At 39.6% G+C, this 13,329-nt stretch overlaps 2 protein-coding genes across 2 annotated transcripts in view; one reads left to right on the top strand and one right to left on the bottom strand.

The window, feature by feature from the left end:
* mpi (mannose phosphate isomerase) overlaps positions 1-6,445 on the bottom strand; it is a 9,673-nt gene extending 3,228 nt beyond the window's left edge. Inside the window, exons 1-7 of the mRNA XM_035665484.1 lie at positions 6,334-6,445; positions 5,504-5,631; positions 3,838-4,038; positions 2,676-2,817; positions 2,307-2,486; positions 1,389-1,562; positions 88-296 (exon numbers count right to left, since the gene is read on the bottom strand). Coding sequence (XP_035521377.1) covers positions 88-296; positions 1,389-1,562; positions 2,307-2,486; positions 2,676-2,817; positions 3,838-4,038; positions 5,504-5,631; positions 6,334-6,349 — 1,050 coding nt within the window. The 5' untranslated portion in view covers positions 6,350-6,445. The remainder of the gene's footprint in view (positions 1-87; positions 297-1,388; positions 1,563-2,306; positions 2,487-2,675; positions 2,818-3,837; positions 4,039-5,503; positions 5,632-6,333) is intronic.
* Positions 6,446-7,212: 767 nt separating this feature from the next.
* scamp2 (secretory carrier membrane protein 2) overlaps positions 7,213-13,329 on the top strand; it is a 13,638-nt gene continuing 7,521 nt past the window's right edge. Inside the window, exons 1-3 of the mRNA XM_035665108.1 lie at positions 7,213-7,393; positions 12,165-12,242; positions 12,516-12,602. Coding sequence (XP_035521001.1) covers positions 7,337-7,393; positions 12,165-12,242; positions 12,516-12,602 — 222 coding nt within the window. The 5' untranslated portion in view covers positions 7,213-7,336. The remainder of the gene's footprint in view (positions 7,394-12,164; positions 12,243-12,515; positions 12,603-13,329) is intronic.

The raw sequence follows: 13,329 nt of genomic DNA, 5'->3' as shown, positions 1-13,329 counted from the left end.
ACAATAATTCATGGAATAACCATTCATAAATTAATGGTTTCATCATCAAGAAACGGTGTAATCATCTAGTTAGCTGAGGTTCCATACCTGTATCCTCATGACAGTGAAGTCTGGCACTGGGGGGTCGTACAGGGACACACATGGGTCTGAAGCATCCTGAACACACGGGAAGATTTTGGAGCTGGCGGGGGCGGGGCTGTAACTCAGCATCTCACACAGCGTGTTGACATCAATGTATTTCGGTGTCAGACCGGCCCTCACCGTGTTGTCTGAGCAGGCCATGCACTCGATACAGTCTACATGAACGGATGAATAGACAGACAAGGAAAGCAAGTTCTAAATAAGAAGAGTGGGCAGTGAACTCTCCTTCAAATGGAAAAATCAATTCTCAGATACTGTTACAATGTGATGTTAAATGCATTACTGGAGTTATTTCGTTTCCACCACTTGCCTCATCTACTTTCACAGTTAGAGATTTCCCAGAATGCCATTTGATAAAAGGTGTGAGAGGAATATATGTGGGTGGACAGGAACACTGATAGCAAAGGCAAGACTGACATTCTTTCCAAAGATAAAGGTGAACTCAACACATCTTATAGCTAAATTGCATTCTGGTCTGCTGAGGCAGCTGTTAGTGAAGACACTTAGTATGTTTCTGTAGACTGACAACAAAACTCCATGTTTCTGGATGATGTGTTTCAACTTGTGATGCTTTACTATGTGATGTGACTTCACCAATGCTTGTTTTTGTTTTCTGAAAATTATCAGATAACATTTCATTTTCTAGTCAACAAAAATTACGTCCCAAACGGACCAAAACCAACAGGGGAATTGACCCTATTAACAAGCATTGTTAGTGCAATCAGACCTGGTGTAGCTTATTCCTCTGTGCCATAGAGCTCCATTGTTGTCCAAACACTAATGCTGGGTGACATATTCCTTCATTACCAACAAACACACACTGTAGTTTATCTTGACTAAATCCCATATACACCATCCTGCTGCAGGAAATTCTCACTAAAGAAACAAATGTGTATTAATCTGCAACTCAAAGTAGTCCCGAGTAAATGCACTATTTAATCCTGTTTGAGTGACTTTTGCTAACAACTACAGTGCTCAGCTGTTTTTGGAAATTACTGCGGAGGAGCCAATGGACTTTGGGTAGGAGAGCCAGAAAGTATTGACAGGGACACACTAACATATTGTTGTTTTTTGGCTTTTGGTCGTATCCTTTAGTACTTCCTCTGCTGCTTCTCTGTCACACAGGAGCACTGCAGGGACACTGAAGTGTCAATCATTTAGAAACTGACATTCTGCTGTTATCCACTAGCCTGGATAAGATCTAGAGAGCTAAATCTCATGAATATAAACAAAAAGCATCATCTGACCTCCGTAAAGGTAAGCGTGCGGCTCATTGGCACCCAGGAACATGGCCTGGCCTGGTTCCAGGACCATGTGGTTAAGGAAGTAGATGGAGAAGCAGCCGATGTCTCCGGGGTACTGGGAGTGAAGGCGGAGCAACAGGTCCCCGTTGCTGCTTGATGTGTCCTTCCCTGCTGCACCTGCGAGGGTGAACATCCACGAGTGTCAGGAAAATGTGTTTCAAAAGAGCAGAACAACTGAACTGCACTCCTTCTTAATTAGTTTTAAAGCCCCCTATTTGTAGAATTAGAACATCTCTGGCGCCTCCTGGTGGTAGTACCATAGAAAGACGCTGGCAGACAGGAATGCACAGTGCTACTCCCCTTCCTCCCTGAATCTGGGGCACTGAGATCAATGTGCTACAGCAGCATATGCAGCACTGCACCATTTTAACCACCAATCATTTGAAAGAGGCTATAATAACAGAAAAAAAACACAGAGTGGCTTTAATTTAATGAATGTTTGTTTGATTATAATGCTTTTACTGCTTAATGAAATGTCACCATATTTCAGTGTTTAACTCGCAGCTTTATTTGCAAACTTGCTGACCTTCTTCTGATAGTTTTTTTAGGTGAACTTGTGTTGCTTAACTTTTATCAGCTGGTGGATATATCTGTCTTTATATTGCACTTGCGTCAGATATCAGATTGTTGATTAAACAAATTAAAGATTGTTTCCTCATATTGAGCAATCCTCTCATGGTCAAACATGCTATAGACAGAGAGAGTAGAGTGTGTAATTAAGAAAGCTCAGGCTAAAATGCCACATTTCTACACACAGATGCAGTGTGTTGATCCTTAAGTACTGACTGGTAAATGCTTCATGACAAACCAACTAAATTAACTGAATAAAAACAGGAATTTTCCATTAGCTATATCCCTCACCCTCTTCAGTGACTCTCTTGACCAGCATGTTCAGCTGATCTATGAACACCTTCTTCTCACAGTTCATCATCCTGGTGAAGCACTTCTTCAGCACCTGGCTCGTCTGAACCACATCTCCCATGCAGCATTGCAGCTCCTCCGCTGCCTCACTTCCCACCAGAGCTCGGAACTCTGGGACACCTGATGGGTACACACACACACACACAGGTACAAGGTATGAATGTATGAACTGCACAGTACTTTACCTTCACATCCATTATATGATATACAGTAAATGTATGGGTTTGACACCAACACCCCCCCGTTTCTCTAGTAACTGCAAAATCAATCCAAAAGCCTCTAATGACCCTGTGGGACTTTGGGACTCACATTTAAGGTGTCCCAGGATCTCCTCCACTGGTCTGAAGCCACAGAGGCCCTGAAAGCGGGTAAGAGCGATGGCCATCTCCGGCTTGTGGTTGTTGTCTGGATAGTGCTCCGGAAACTGAGCATGGAGACGAGCAGCTAACTCCTGACCAAACCATAATGACAGAAAGGGAAAGGGTTAGTAAAGAGGGAAGGCACAGTGCCAAAGACAGTATGTTAAAAAAATTTGCATGCCAGTCATCCATCCATTTTATAACCATATACTGTATTTAGATTTCTGTCTCTTCACAACTGGATAATGCCACTGAAATATCAAAATAGACATTTCAGGAGACAACATTCATTCTTTTTTTTTAGATTGGGAATTAACCTCTCCTTTTAAGCAATCATAAAAAATACAAAGATACTAAAAACATTTAGTGTTGCACTAAAGTTAGTGTTATATATACTGTCAATGGTTGCACTTCTATAATACTGTATTGTATGTATTGAACGTTTTTTAAGTATCAAAATCCAAAGACAAAAGTGTACAATGTAAGATGTGTTGTACCTGTTGACTTTCTACTCAAATAAAAAAAGAAAATATTTTTTTATTTTTAGTATCAAAACTAAGACACATCATCCTTTTTATTCCATGCATTCTTCTGAAAACCTGGTGCCTACATTACCCACAATGCAACTCAAACACCAACAGTTTAGTGAGAGATTCGGGTGTGTTATGCTAGTACCACCCAATGTAGCCTCAACGAGAGATGAAGAAGGACTACAGTAACTCTACACCCTGTTTGTTTTCGTAATCATCAGGCTCAACTGATACTGACTCAAGTGACATCACCTGAGGCAATTTATCAGACACAAAAGGCTTTATACAATATTTTTTTTTTAGTAGGAATGTCTACTGTTGGTAGGAACTCATTACGTTTTTTTTTTTTCTGAGTGTTGACGTTTATTACAATTAACACTGAGGATACTGATGATAAGTCTGAATCTGTAAGAATCTTTTTGTTTTACAGATTCCTAATTTAATCAGTTATTCAAACACAGAAAGAGTATAATGTTGTAAGCATAAAAAAAAAACCAAGCTAAACAATTTCCCAATTCAGAATAATGAGTCATGTCATGCAGAATGTGAACACTGCGTAGGTGTGTGTGTTTGTGTACTCACTCTGTTGGGGTGGGCCTGTATGGACAGGGCTGTGTTGACAGAGAGGACTTTGAAGAGGAAAGGCAGCTGTCCCTGGAAGGTGTCTTTGACCTTGGAGCCCAAGCAGGCAGGGAAGTGGGCGATCCACTGTCCCAGTGTAGTCTGTGCGATCCTGTTGTCTTTAATCTGGGCATCACCTTTTGGGTGAGCACCCATCCACAACTGGAAGAGACAGCAGAGATTACGTCAATAATGTCCAATATTGGAATTTCAAAATAAATATAAATTAATATTAGTGAGTTGAGGCAGAAGAAGACAAAAGGTTGAATTAGTGGGTTTGTGACTAGAAGGTTGATGAAAAAACAATCAGTGCCAAATCCCAATTAAAAATTTAATTAGTCTGAGAATAAATAAAACTTGAAAAATGTAGATGTGGCAGTTCTGTTTGTTCCTTTGTCCTCCTTAACAAGCTTCCTGAGGGAGTCCGAGTTTTTCCCAGAGAGAAAGGGCTGGATCACACATTTACATTTAACCAATTTATCTAATGCTGCTCCAAAGTGATTTATACTCAGTGAGAAAGGAGGAATCCCCACCATTTTAGTGTAAATCACTCTGGATTAGTCTAATGACTTGAATGTAAATGAAGGACACAGTATATCAGGGACACACTGACTGCAGCGGTGAGGCTCACACTGGTAACCTTTTTGGTACAGGCTGGTCTCTCTAACCTGTGTCCTGCATCAGCCCTACATGTGAACACGTGTCAGAACTCTTCCAATTAAATACTGTCATGGATTAAATGTGCTTTCAATCTGAAGGAAAGTTCCACTACATTAACATATTGCTGATTTTTGAGTAAATTCTCATTTTGCATTACAATGTACACATATATTTTAAGATGATGTCTATTTCCCCTTACACAAAACTATAATGCAATCAATAAAAACACTGGCATGCAGCTGGAAAAATGTACCACGACTGTAACAGGACATACAACTGTTAGACTAACATGTCGCAGACGTGCTTAACACTAAGCCACATACTGTAATGTCGGATTAAACATCCTCAACCACCCTCTGACTAGCAGCATGAAAGCACATAATGACCAACCGTGACATGTGACATTAATGTGTCTTGTACATGAAAATGTCACCACAGCCGTAGCTTGAACTAATGACCTTCATGACAAACACTGTAGAGCTACTGTAGCTAAATAAGGAAAGACTTATGAAAGGCATGGAGGGAACACGGCTCTCTGCCAAGACACGGAGGAACAACATCATGGATCTTTGTACTGAGGCAGAGTTTGCACACTGTAGAGGACAATGTCAATAAATTAAAATATCCTATAATATATATTGTAAAGAATAAGTGTTAGCATCTGTGTAATTATTCTGTTATTATCTTATTATCTATAAGGGGTCCTACAATTTAATGTCAAATGTCTAAGTGATATGTCAGAGAAATGGAAAGAAAAACTATTTTTAAACTCTGTTTCGGTGTTAAAAAATAGAAATGACATTAATTGACCTAGAACTGCTGTTCACAATAAAATGAAAGCTACAGATCAAACATTTCAACTCATGCTGTGTCAGATATTTCTGGTCCAACTTTGACCAAACTTGACCTCCAATAGATATACAGACACACGTCTCTGGCACCAGTCCCTTCCCAGTAACAACCTTACCTCTGCATAGGGCTTGCCATCCTCTATGACAGCTAGTGGGTCTCCCCCAACCACCAGTTTGGCCACCTCGCTGTCCACACCAACCTTCCCCCAGGCATAGTTTTGCACGGCACAGGTGAGGGGAAACACTGAGGAGGGACAAAAATGAATGAATACAGAACTACATTACACTCCCTGAAAGGTGCACATCATTTTGCATTGAGTCACTGATTATCTGTGTGTCCAACTGTTTCCCAAAGCAGGATGCAAGTCTTCCAAAACGTACTGTCCTCTCCATGTAACCATGCAGTTTGGACTATTACAAACCGGTTTGTTGACTTGCAACATCAGCTTTGTCGTGGCACATTTTGACAGGGAGAAATAATCATACACAGCCTGCACAGATACATACACCCTCCCTCATTTAAAAACTGTAAAACCGGGGAAGCAGATTCCGCCGGGGACACATTACACCGACCAGCTGACGATGCAACGACCATTGACAGAAACACACACAGTAAGCAGGTTTACGTTTGCGAGAGTGTGTCCGCCCGAAGACATTTTATACAGTGGTAAATAAAAGGGTTAAGCCATGTGTTATCTGTATTTCTACAGTCTGTGGTTATCCCCCTGTAAGTGCTAACAGTGCCCGCTTCACATTGAAACATACCAAACGCCGGCTGAAATAATGGATGCTACAACAACGGGCTCGTTTGTTCGGTCTCACCGTGTCTATAACACATATCAGCTGTCCTGTGGTGCAAATAACCCGCTGCAGGAGACCGTAGCTTAATGTTCATCGATAAAACAAATGATTTTGACTCAGTTAAGAGGGAGAAAATCTCACTCACCTCTCACTTCCTCCATGGCTGCGACGTCGGCTGTCACAGCGCTGCTGACGTCACCGATCGACGAACGGCTTCATTGATTTTTTATTGATTTCTTTTTCAGTTTGATAAAACGCTAAAATGTAAAATGTAAAATAAAAACAACCCAAATTAAATTATTAATGTTTTTTCATCAGCGCCAAAAATATCTAAAGCTGTACAGAAGCTTAATTTATTGATATGTGATCCATTAAAAATAAAAAGTGCATAGCCTTTAACCAAGCATAGTATTTATGTTATTTTATGTTATGTATTCGTTTTAGTTTTTTTTTTTAATTTTTATATATTATTACTGCTGAAATAGACCTCTAATGTAATGGTGGGTTTAATGTTATACTGCCTGTATTGGTCCATATTGTTGTTTTGTTTTGTGTATTGCTTATTTATTGTTGAAAGGAGAGAGAAAAATGGCACAACCGTGTAATTTAAAGTAAATAAAATAAAATAAATCTAAGTGATAAAAATGCTATAACGTGCATGGTCACTAAACTCAGTGCTGAAAACCGCACATAGGCATCATATTAGCAGCTCCTGCAGTTCAGTACAGCAGAGGTCAAGATATCCTCACTTATGAGTGAAACCTCAAAAACACTGTATCCTACATTTCCCACAATGCAACTCAGTAGCCTCTTTCATTAAATCTTCCCCACTTGTGGCCTCAGTGTATAATGCAGGTTGTTACAGATGTAGTATATGTTAATGGCTCTGGTTAAAGCTACACACGTTGTATTATATATAAATATAAGTTATTTATATTTATATTTATATTTACTGACATCCACAGGTGGCGCGCTCTGCCTCGTCAATGTGTGTCAACTGACATACACGTCATTGTGCAGCTGGTCAGTGCGCCTGCGCGGTAAACTTCATTCGAGGAAGTGGTAGCAGAAGCGACTGAACGACAGAGGAGAGTTTGTTGTTTATTCCCCGTTTGAAAGAGGACAAAACAGCACGCAGCCCTTTCAAAATGTCGGGATTTGATAGCAACCCGTTCGCAGCGCCTGCCAGCGACAACCCCTTCAATGTAAGTGTGTGGTTTTAGATGTCGTTGAGTAGCTTGGTATGGTAACAGTCGAGTCAGGGTGCTGACATATCATTCGTTGAAAGGTAGCCAGCACGCCAGGAAACTTGTTGGGTGGATGTCGGGGAGGGATCAACTTCTGCTCTCTTGAACGCCATTTGGTAAAGACAGCATGATTGGCAAGCCTTCAAACAATCAGCGCAGTTTGTTTGAGAAGAGGGCGGGGGTTCAGCTAGATTAGTTGCAGGAAGTTAAACTGTAGCCAACAAGGAATGTGTGTCAGACCTTTTTTTAGCCACGTTACAAGTGTTACTATCCCATTTGAAAGGGGTTTCTATCATTGTGTGGGTTTCCCAATATGTCGGTTATGATTTGATATAGTTTTTAATCCTATGATGTCACCTACATTACCCAAAGACACTCAGTTTCAGGCTACTGTACCTCCATTGCTGCTGCTGGTTTTCTCTTTGACAAAGATTTATAATCTACAGGATGTTGCCCAGAAGATTATTCAGTCTATAAAAAGCTCTGTAACATCATTGTGTTTGTGTCCTGAAAATGTTTAAATCCAGATAGCTTTACTGTGCAGCAAGTTAGTGGTTTCAGTATTGTGCAATGTACAAAAGTAGGCCATCTAACAGTGACTGCCTTTATGTTAAAGTGGCTGAGCTACAGATGAAAGTGTTTCTTTATGTAGATGGAAAATGTCAAATGATGTAAAAGTAGGCTGACTGGAAGAAGAAAACATTCAGAGTCTGTCTGAAATCCAAACTCATGATATTCCTTTGTAGTTGTAAAACTACTCCATCTTCTCCATCTTTATTTTCCTATTATGTAGTATGAAGTAGCTAGTGATGAAAAGAAATGAACTGTCTCACTCACAAGGACCTTCCTTAGAAATATGGGAGGGAATTGACCTGCAGCGTAAGTTCATAATGCAACTTAGCCCACTGAGCAACTCACCCAGATTACTGAGCCTTTGATTACTGTACAAGATAAGATCTCGTCAGGTTATAGCACCACATTAGGTCGGTATGCTATAATATTTCCTGCTCATATCTGTTAAACACACTCACTGTTCTTTTACATGTGTTTACCTTGTAAAACAACAAATTCATGACTCAAGGGCAACCAGACTTCAACATTTTTAAGGTAAATTAACTCATATCAGACTAAATACCACAATTCAGAATCTGTGAAAACTCTTCTATGATTATAGTGACATTGCGTAATGCAGTCACTTTTACAGTAGTGCAGTCACACTTTATTATATCAGGTGCACAATGGCCATGACGTCAGTGGAGACAGTTTGTTTGCTGGGTGTGGATTGAAGTGGCGGAATAAAAAACCTAGCAGCAGCTGCAGTATGTTTTGTATGCTGTAGTGCTGCAGTTCACTATCACATGCATACATGCAACAGTTAATACGCCGCCAACGCTTTGAGAAATTTCACGAGGACAACGCTGAAAAATAACTGAAAATGTGCACCCTTTATGACCTTGAAGTCAACCGTGCCATCCCCTAATCATGTACAGTGTGCTTTTATGACCATTTACTTCTGAAAGGTGTTCGCATGTAGGGCTGTAATTGTGACTAAGTCTATTTAGTAGCTGCAGTTATGAAATGGGTACAACAGCCACACCTAGGCAACCAGTGGTTATCACAGCGAGTCCTGTTTCCTGCTACAACGATTATAAGATCAGAATATCGTGCTGAGTTTATCCCAACTTTATTTTTACACTCTTTTAGGTTAGAATTTGTACATTTCCAGACCTGACCAGTAGAGAAGTTTACGTGAATATCAAGGGAAAGGTGCTTTTGTGTACATCTCCACACCCCTTTGCTGTTGTTTTGAACCTAGTGATGTCTTGTTTTGGCTTGTCCCAGCTTAGTCTTTATTTCAGACAGGCTTAGTGGCTGTCATCAGTTTGGTTTGGTTTTTTGGCTTTATTCATTGCTGTCTATATGCTAGGTCATCAAAAGACACAAGCAGCCTCTCATTTATGACTCAGCACGGCGGGTATGAGGTAAAGTCATTTTACATAATGTGCTGTTTTGAATATATCCACAGGCCAAGATTGTTTTCTCCTTTTAAAAGTGTTATTGGCATTTAAAACATACCCTGGCAATATATTCTCATACTCAATCTCAAGTTGACAGTTAATAAATAGTCTAAAAGGATGTGATTCGCTGTGTCTTTGAACTGTTAAACAGTTTATTGAGCACATTCATTTTTTAAAATGCCTCCTAAAAAAGTGTTAAGGAGTGAAGCTGCTCAGGCATCCCTCTGTTTCCTGCTGGGAATGTTTACAGGTGTGTCTCGAGCAGATAAGTAATGGTGACCAGTGAGTGACGTGTTGGGTAATCATGTGACGTTCTGTTGACACAGATTATATAAACGGTTCTGACAGTTGTTTGTGCAGTTTAGCTTTGTCAAATAATTAGTTTTATTGTATATTAATTTCAAGTCCTATAATACAGACAATCCATTCTCCTGCTTTTCCTGTTAAAACAACTATGACAGATGCAGCGTTATCTGGACTAGGGCTACAACAATTACTTTCATTATTGATTTATGTGCAGATTATTTTCTGCATTAATCGACTAATCATTTTGTCTATAAAATGTCAAACTGCAGCCTAATTTCCCATATGAAAAAAGCTTGTTTTATTTGACATACCAAAACCTAAAGATATTCAGTATTCTATCTGAGATGATGAAGAAAAGCTACAAAAGCATCACATTTGAGGCTGGAACCAGCTATTTGTTTTAAATTTGTACATGAAAAGTTACTAAAACCATGAATTGATTATCAAAGTAGACTATTTGTTGCCGATCTAATCTGAGCACTGTAGTGTACTTTGGCATCATGAAACAAAATATTATGTATTTACATCTGTGAAGTCATCCATTAAAACATATAAATAAGTTGTGCCAGTTGCTTTACGATTAGTAGTAAAACAGTCATACAATTTCTGGAATATCATGTGATGTTTTCCAGACTGTTCCCTGTTATCAGGGAATTGTAAAAATCCTCACTCCCTGTACTCAGGCAACATCAGAGGTTATTGGGTCACTAGCACAACACAAATGCATTTTTTTTGGTGGCCGCAGGACTTTGTAGGACTGGAGATCTACTAATTGCACTGATCCCTTGTTAACAAAGGGACAAGGTAACATTTTTCATTAATATGTCTGTTGATTATTTTCTCAAACAGGGAAAAGTAGGACATTTTCATATTAAAGAAGCTGCATCCAGATAAAACTCAAAAAACAATCAATTATCATATTTCTTTCAGATTAATTTTCTGTTCTATAAATGTATCAAATTATCGCAGCTGTAATTATTAGCACCTTATTTGACACATTAATTGCAATTCTCCCAAATTGTACTATCAACTGTCCCAGACTTAGTAACCATTGTCCAAAATTAAAGTTGTTTTTTAAATTCTGAATGAATTTTATTATTACCATTTATTATTAATCGCTCATCTCATCACTTCATTGACATAGTATATAGCGATGGAAATAAATAATAACTACAAACTCACTTCAGGACATCGTATATTTAAGTCAAAAGGTAAAAAAAAAAAAAAGATGGGAGAAGATCAAACAAACAATGTAAATATTTACAAGCTCAAACAAACTGTTTGTAGGAACACCATAATCCCGAGATCCGGAGAGAAACAGTGAGAGAGAAGGTTAAACGAGCCCCAACACCTAGCCTAGTAACTGCATGCACATGGCATAAGAGGAGAGGGAGAGACCTCTCTATGATTGATTTTGTGTGTTTGTATGCGCACATGTGATAGTAGTGTAGAGCTTTTGCCGCCTCACATTTTTCAGATTTGAACAGCTAATTAAAATGATATTCTATGATACATAAACGTAATAAGGCATTTCTCTACTGTCTCAAACTGACCGTGTAGCTTTGTGTTCGAGGTGCTTTTTTTTTTATCCCCGGGACAACAGGACATCCTTAATTTTTAATGGTTGTCAGTGTGGTTGGAAAATTCAGGGCTAAAGGATCAAAGACATGCTTTTGACATACTTGTCAGACTGGCCTCTCCTATCAGACAGTTAAACTAATTGTGATGTTAAGGTCAATTAATGTTTACCAATGGTTCGTGTCTGACTTGAGTTCTCACCAGGTAATGATTGATCAGGACCTGTAGAGGTTATTGCAACGATAGCTGGATGTTATTGTACTCCATTTTATGACTTGGTCAAAGCATGCTGCCGGATACCACAGTCTGGGTTTATGTTTTTCTAAGGTTTACCTTCAGTGTTTCAGGAAATGAAAGGAGTTCCTCTAAACAGCAGTAAATACATTTTGTGAGTGTTTTTCATAGCTCAAATATCAGGAGTCAAGGTTGAGAATGGTTTGGAGAACAAACCCACAGATCTCGCACTTTATATCCACTTAAATACCAAGGAGTACAGTATAACTGCACTGATCTGTTGCTAACTACTCTCCAAACCCTGCCTTGGGCTTGCCTTTTTCATCAGAGACACTGTCCTACACTTAGAAATTCAATCACAATGACCCCCAATATGCAGTTTATCTAAGCCTCTTTTGCATAAGTCTCTTTGAACTAGTCTGTTCACTTTTACTCGTTCCAGCAGCTCTGACCTTGCTCGGTATAATGGAAGTCAGAAGCAGTTGAAACTGGATTGAGAATTCATTTCGTTGACCTGGTTTCTGTAGATGTGTCAGTGGTGATTGGCTGAGTGACTGATAATTATGAGTGACAGACGTTTTGTTGTGTTTCAGGACCCTTCGGTCACACAAGTGACCAACTCCAGCGTAGAACCAGTTGACCAGTACAACCCTTTCCCTGCCCATCCCACAGTAAGACATCTGAAACCTCTCTCATTATCTTCCTGTTTTTTCCTTTTCTTTTCTTCTCCGTGGTCATCTTAAGTTTGGCTTTGGCATCTCCTCAATCTTTTCCTCCCTTGTTTCCTTCTTTTTTTATTTGGAGCTGCTGTTTTGTCTCTATGTTTTGGTTTTGTCCTCCTCTTCCTGGTTAATTTTCTTTTTCTGTCACCTTCCTGCCTGTATTGTTATTGTCTTGGGCTTGGGTAGTTTTCCTCACAATCACGTCATTTGTTTGCTTTTCAGGATGGCCTAGCTGCTCAGACCACTCCAGCCTCCACCTCTCCCTACCAGCCCGCTGTGTTACAGCCGTCTACAGAGCCCAGTCCGCAGGTGAGTCAGCCATACTGCGCCTCTCTCTGTCTGCCGAACCCTCCACTCATCTACTGCTGCTGAATAAATACTGTGTTGAAGTAGATTCTGGTACTTTCTTAGGTACAGTGCCTATATATTTGTGTCAAATGCATATTGTATTGCAGCTCTGTGTTTGTTCACACAGTTGGAACAGCATACGATCAATGACCCAAAAATCTACCTCAGCAGTGATACCTAAGACCCACTTTTATCAAAGTTAGAGGATGATGCGTTTTATTGCTGCCTGCTGTTAAAGCAAATAATGAATAATGACCTCATTCCCTGTCACAAACCCTGCGTAATGTCAATGTATCTGAAAAAAGTCATAAAGTATTGTTAAAACAAATGTTACCTCGAAGCGCACTAAGGACAACACCCACGCTGGTTCTTTAAGAAACCTGGCATCGACGAATCAATATGCTGTTGTGTTTGGCTCAAGGCACAACTGCAGTGTTAAGGTTGTCATATTTACTCAGTAATTGTTTATATAGACATAAGGATAGCTACCCCAGCAACATCTGAGATACACTATAAAGTCAGTCTAATTTGACTTTTAGCCAACAGTTTGCTTGTTTTAGACACATAGATGTCATATCTGTAATAACTGCATCCATTCTGCTTAGTCTCTTCGGATTGCAAGTGTTACTTGAGGCTGTTTGTTGGCTACACAAACATCGAGTCAATTGACACAATATTATAATGAGTC

Source organism: Morone saxatilis, unplaced genomic scaffold, assembly GCF_004916995.1.
Source record: "Morone saxatilis isolate NCDOM2014 unplaced genomic scaffold, NCSU_SB_2.0 Contig2, whole genome shotgun sequence".
In the NCBI taxonomy this organism is placed as follows: domain Eukaryota; kingdom Metazoa; phylum Chordata; class Actinopteri; family Moronidae; genus Morone; species Morone saxatilis.
Note: the sequence above shows the minus strand (reverse complement) of the source record. Positions and strands in the feature narration are given on the sequence as shown.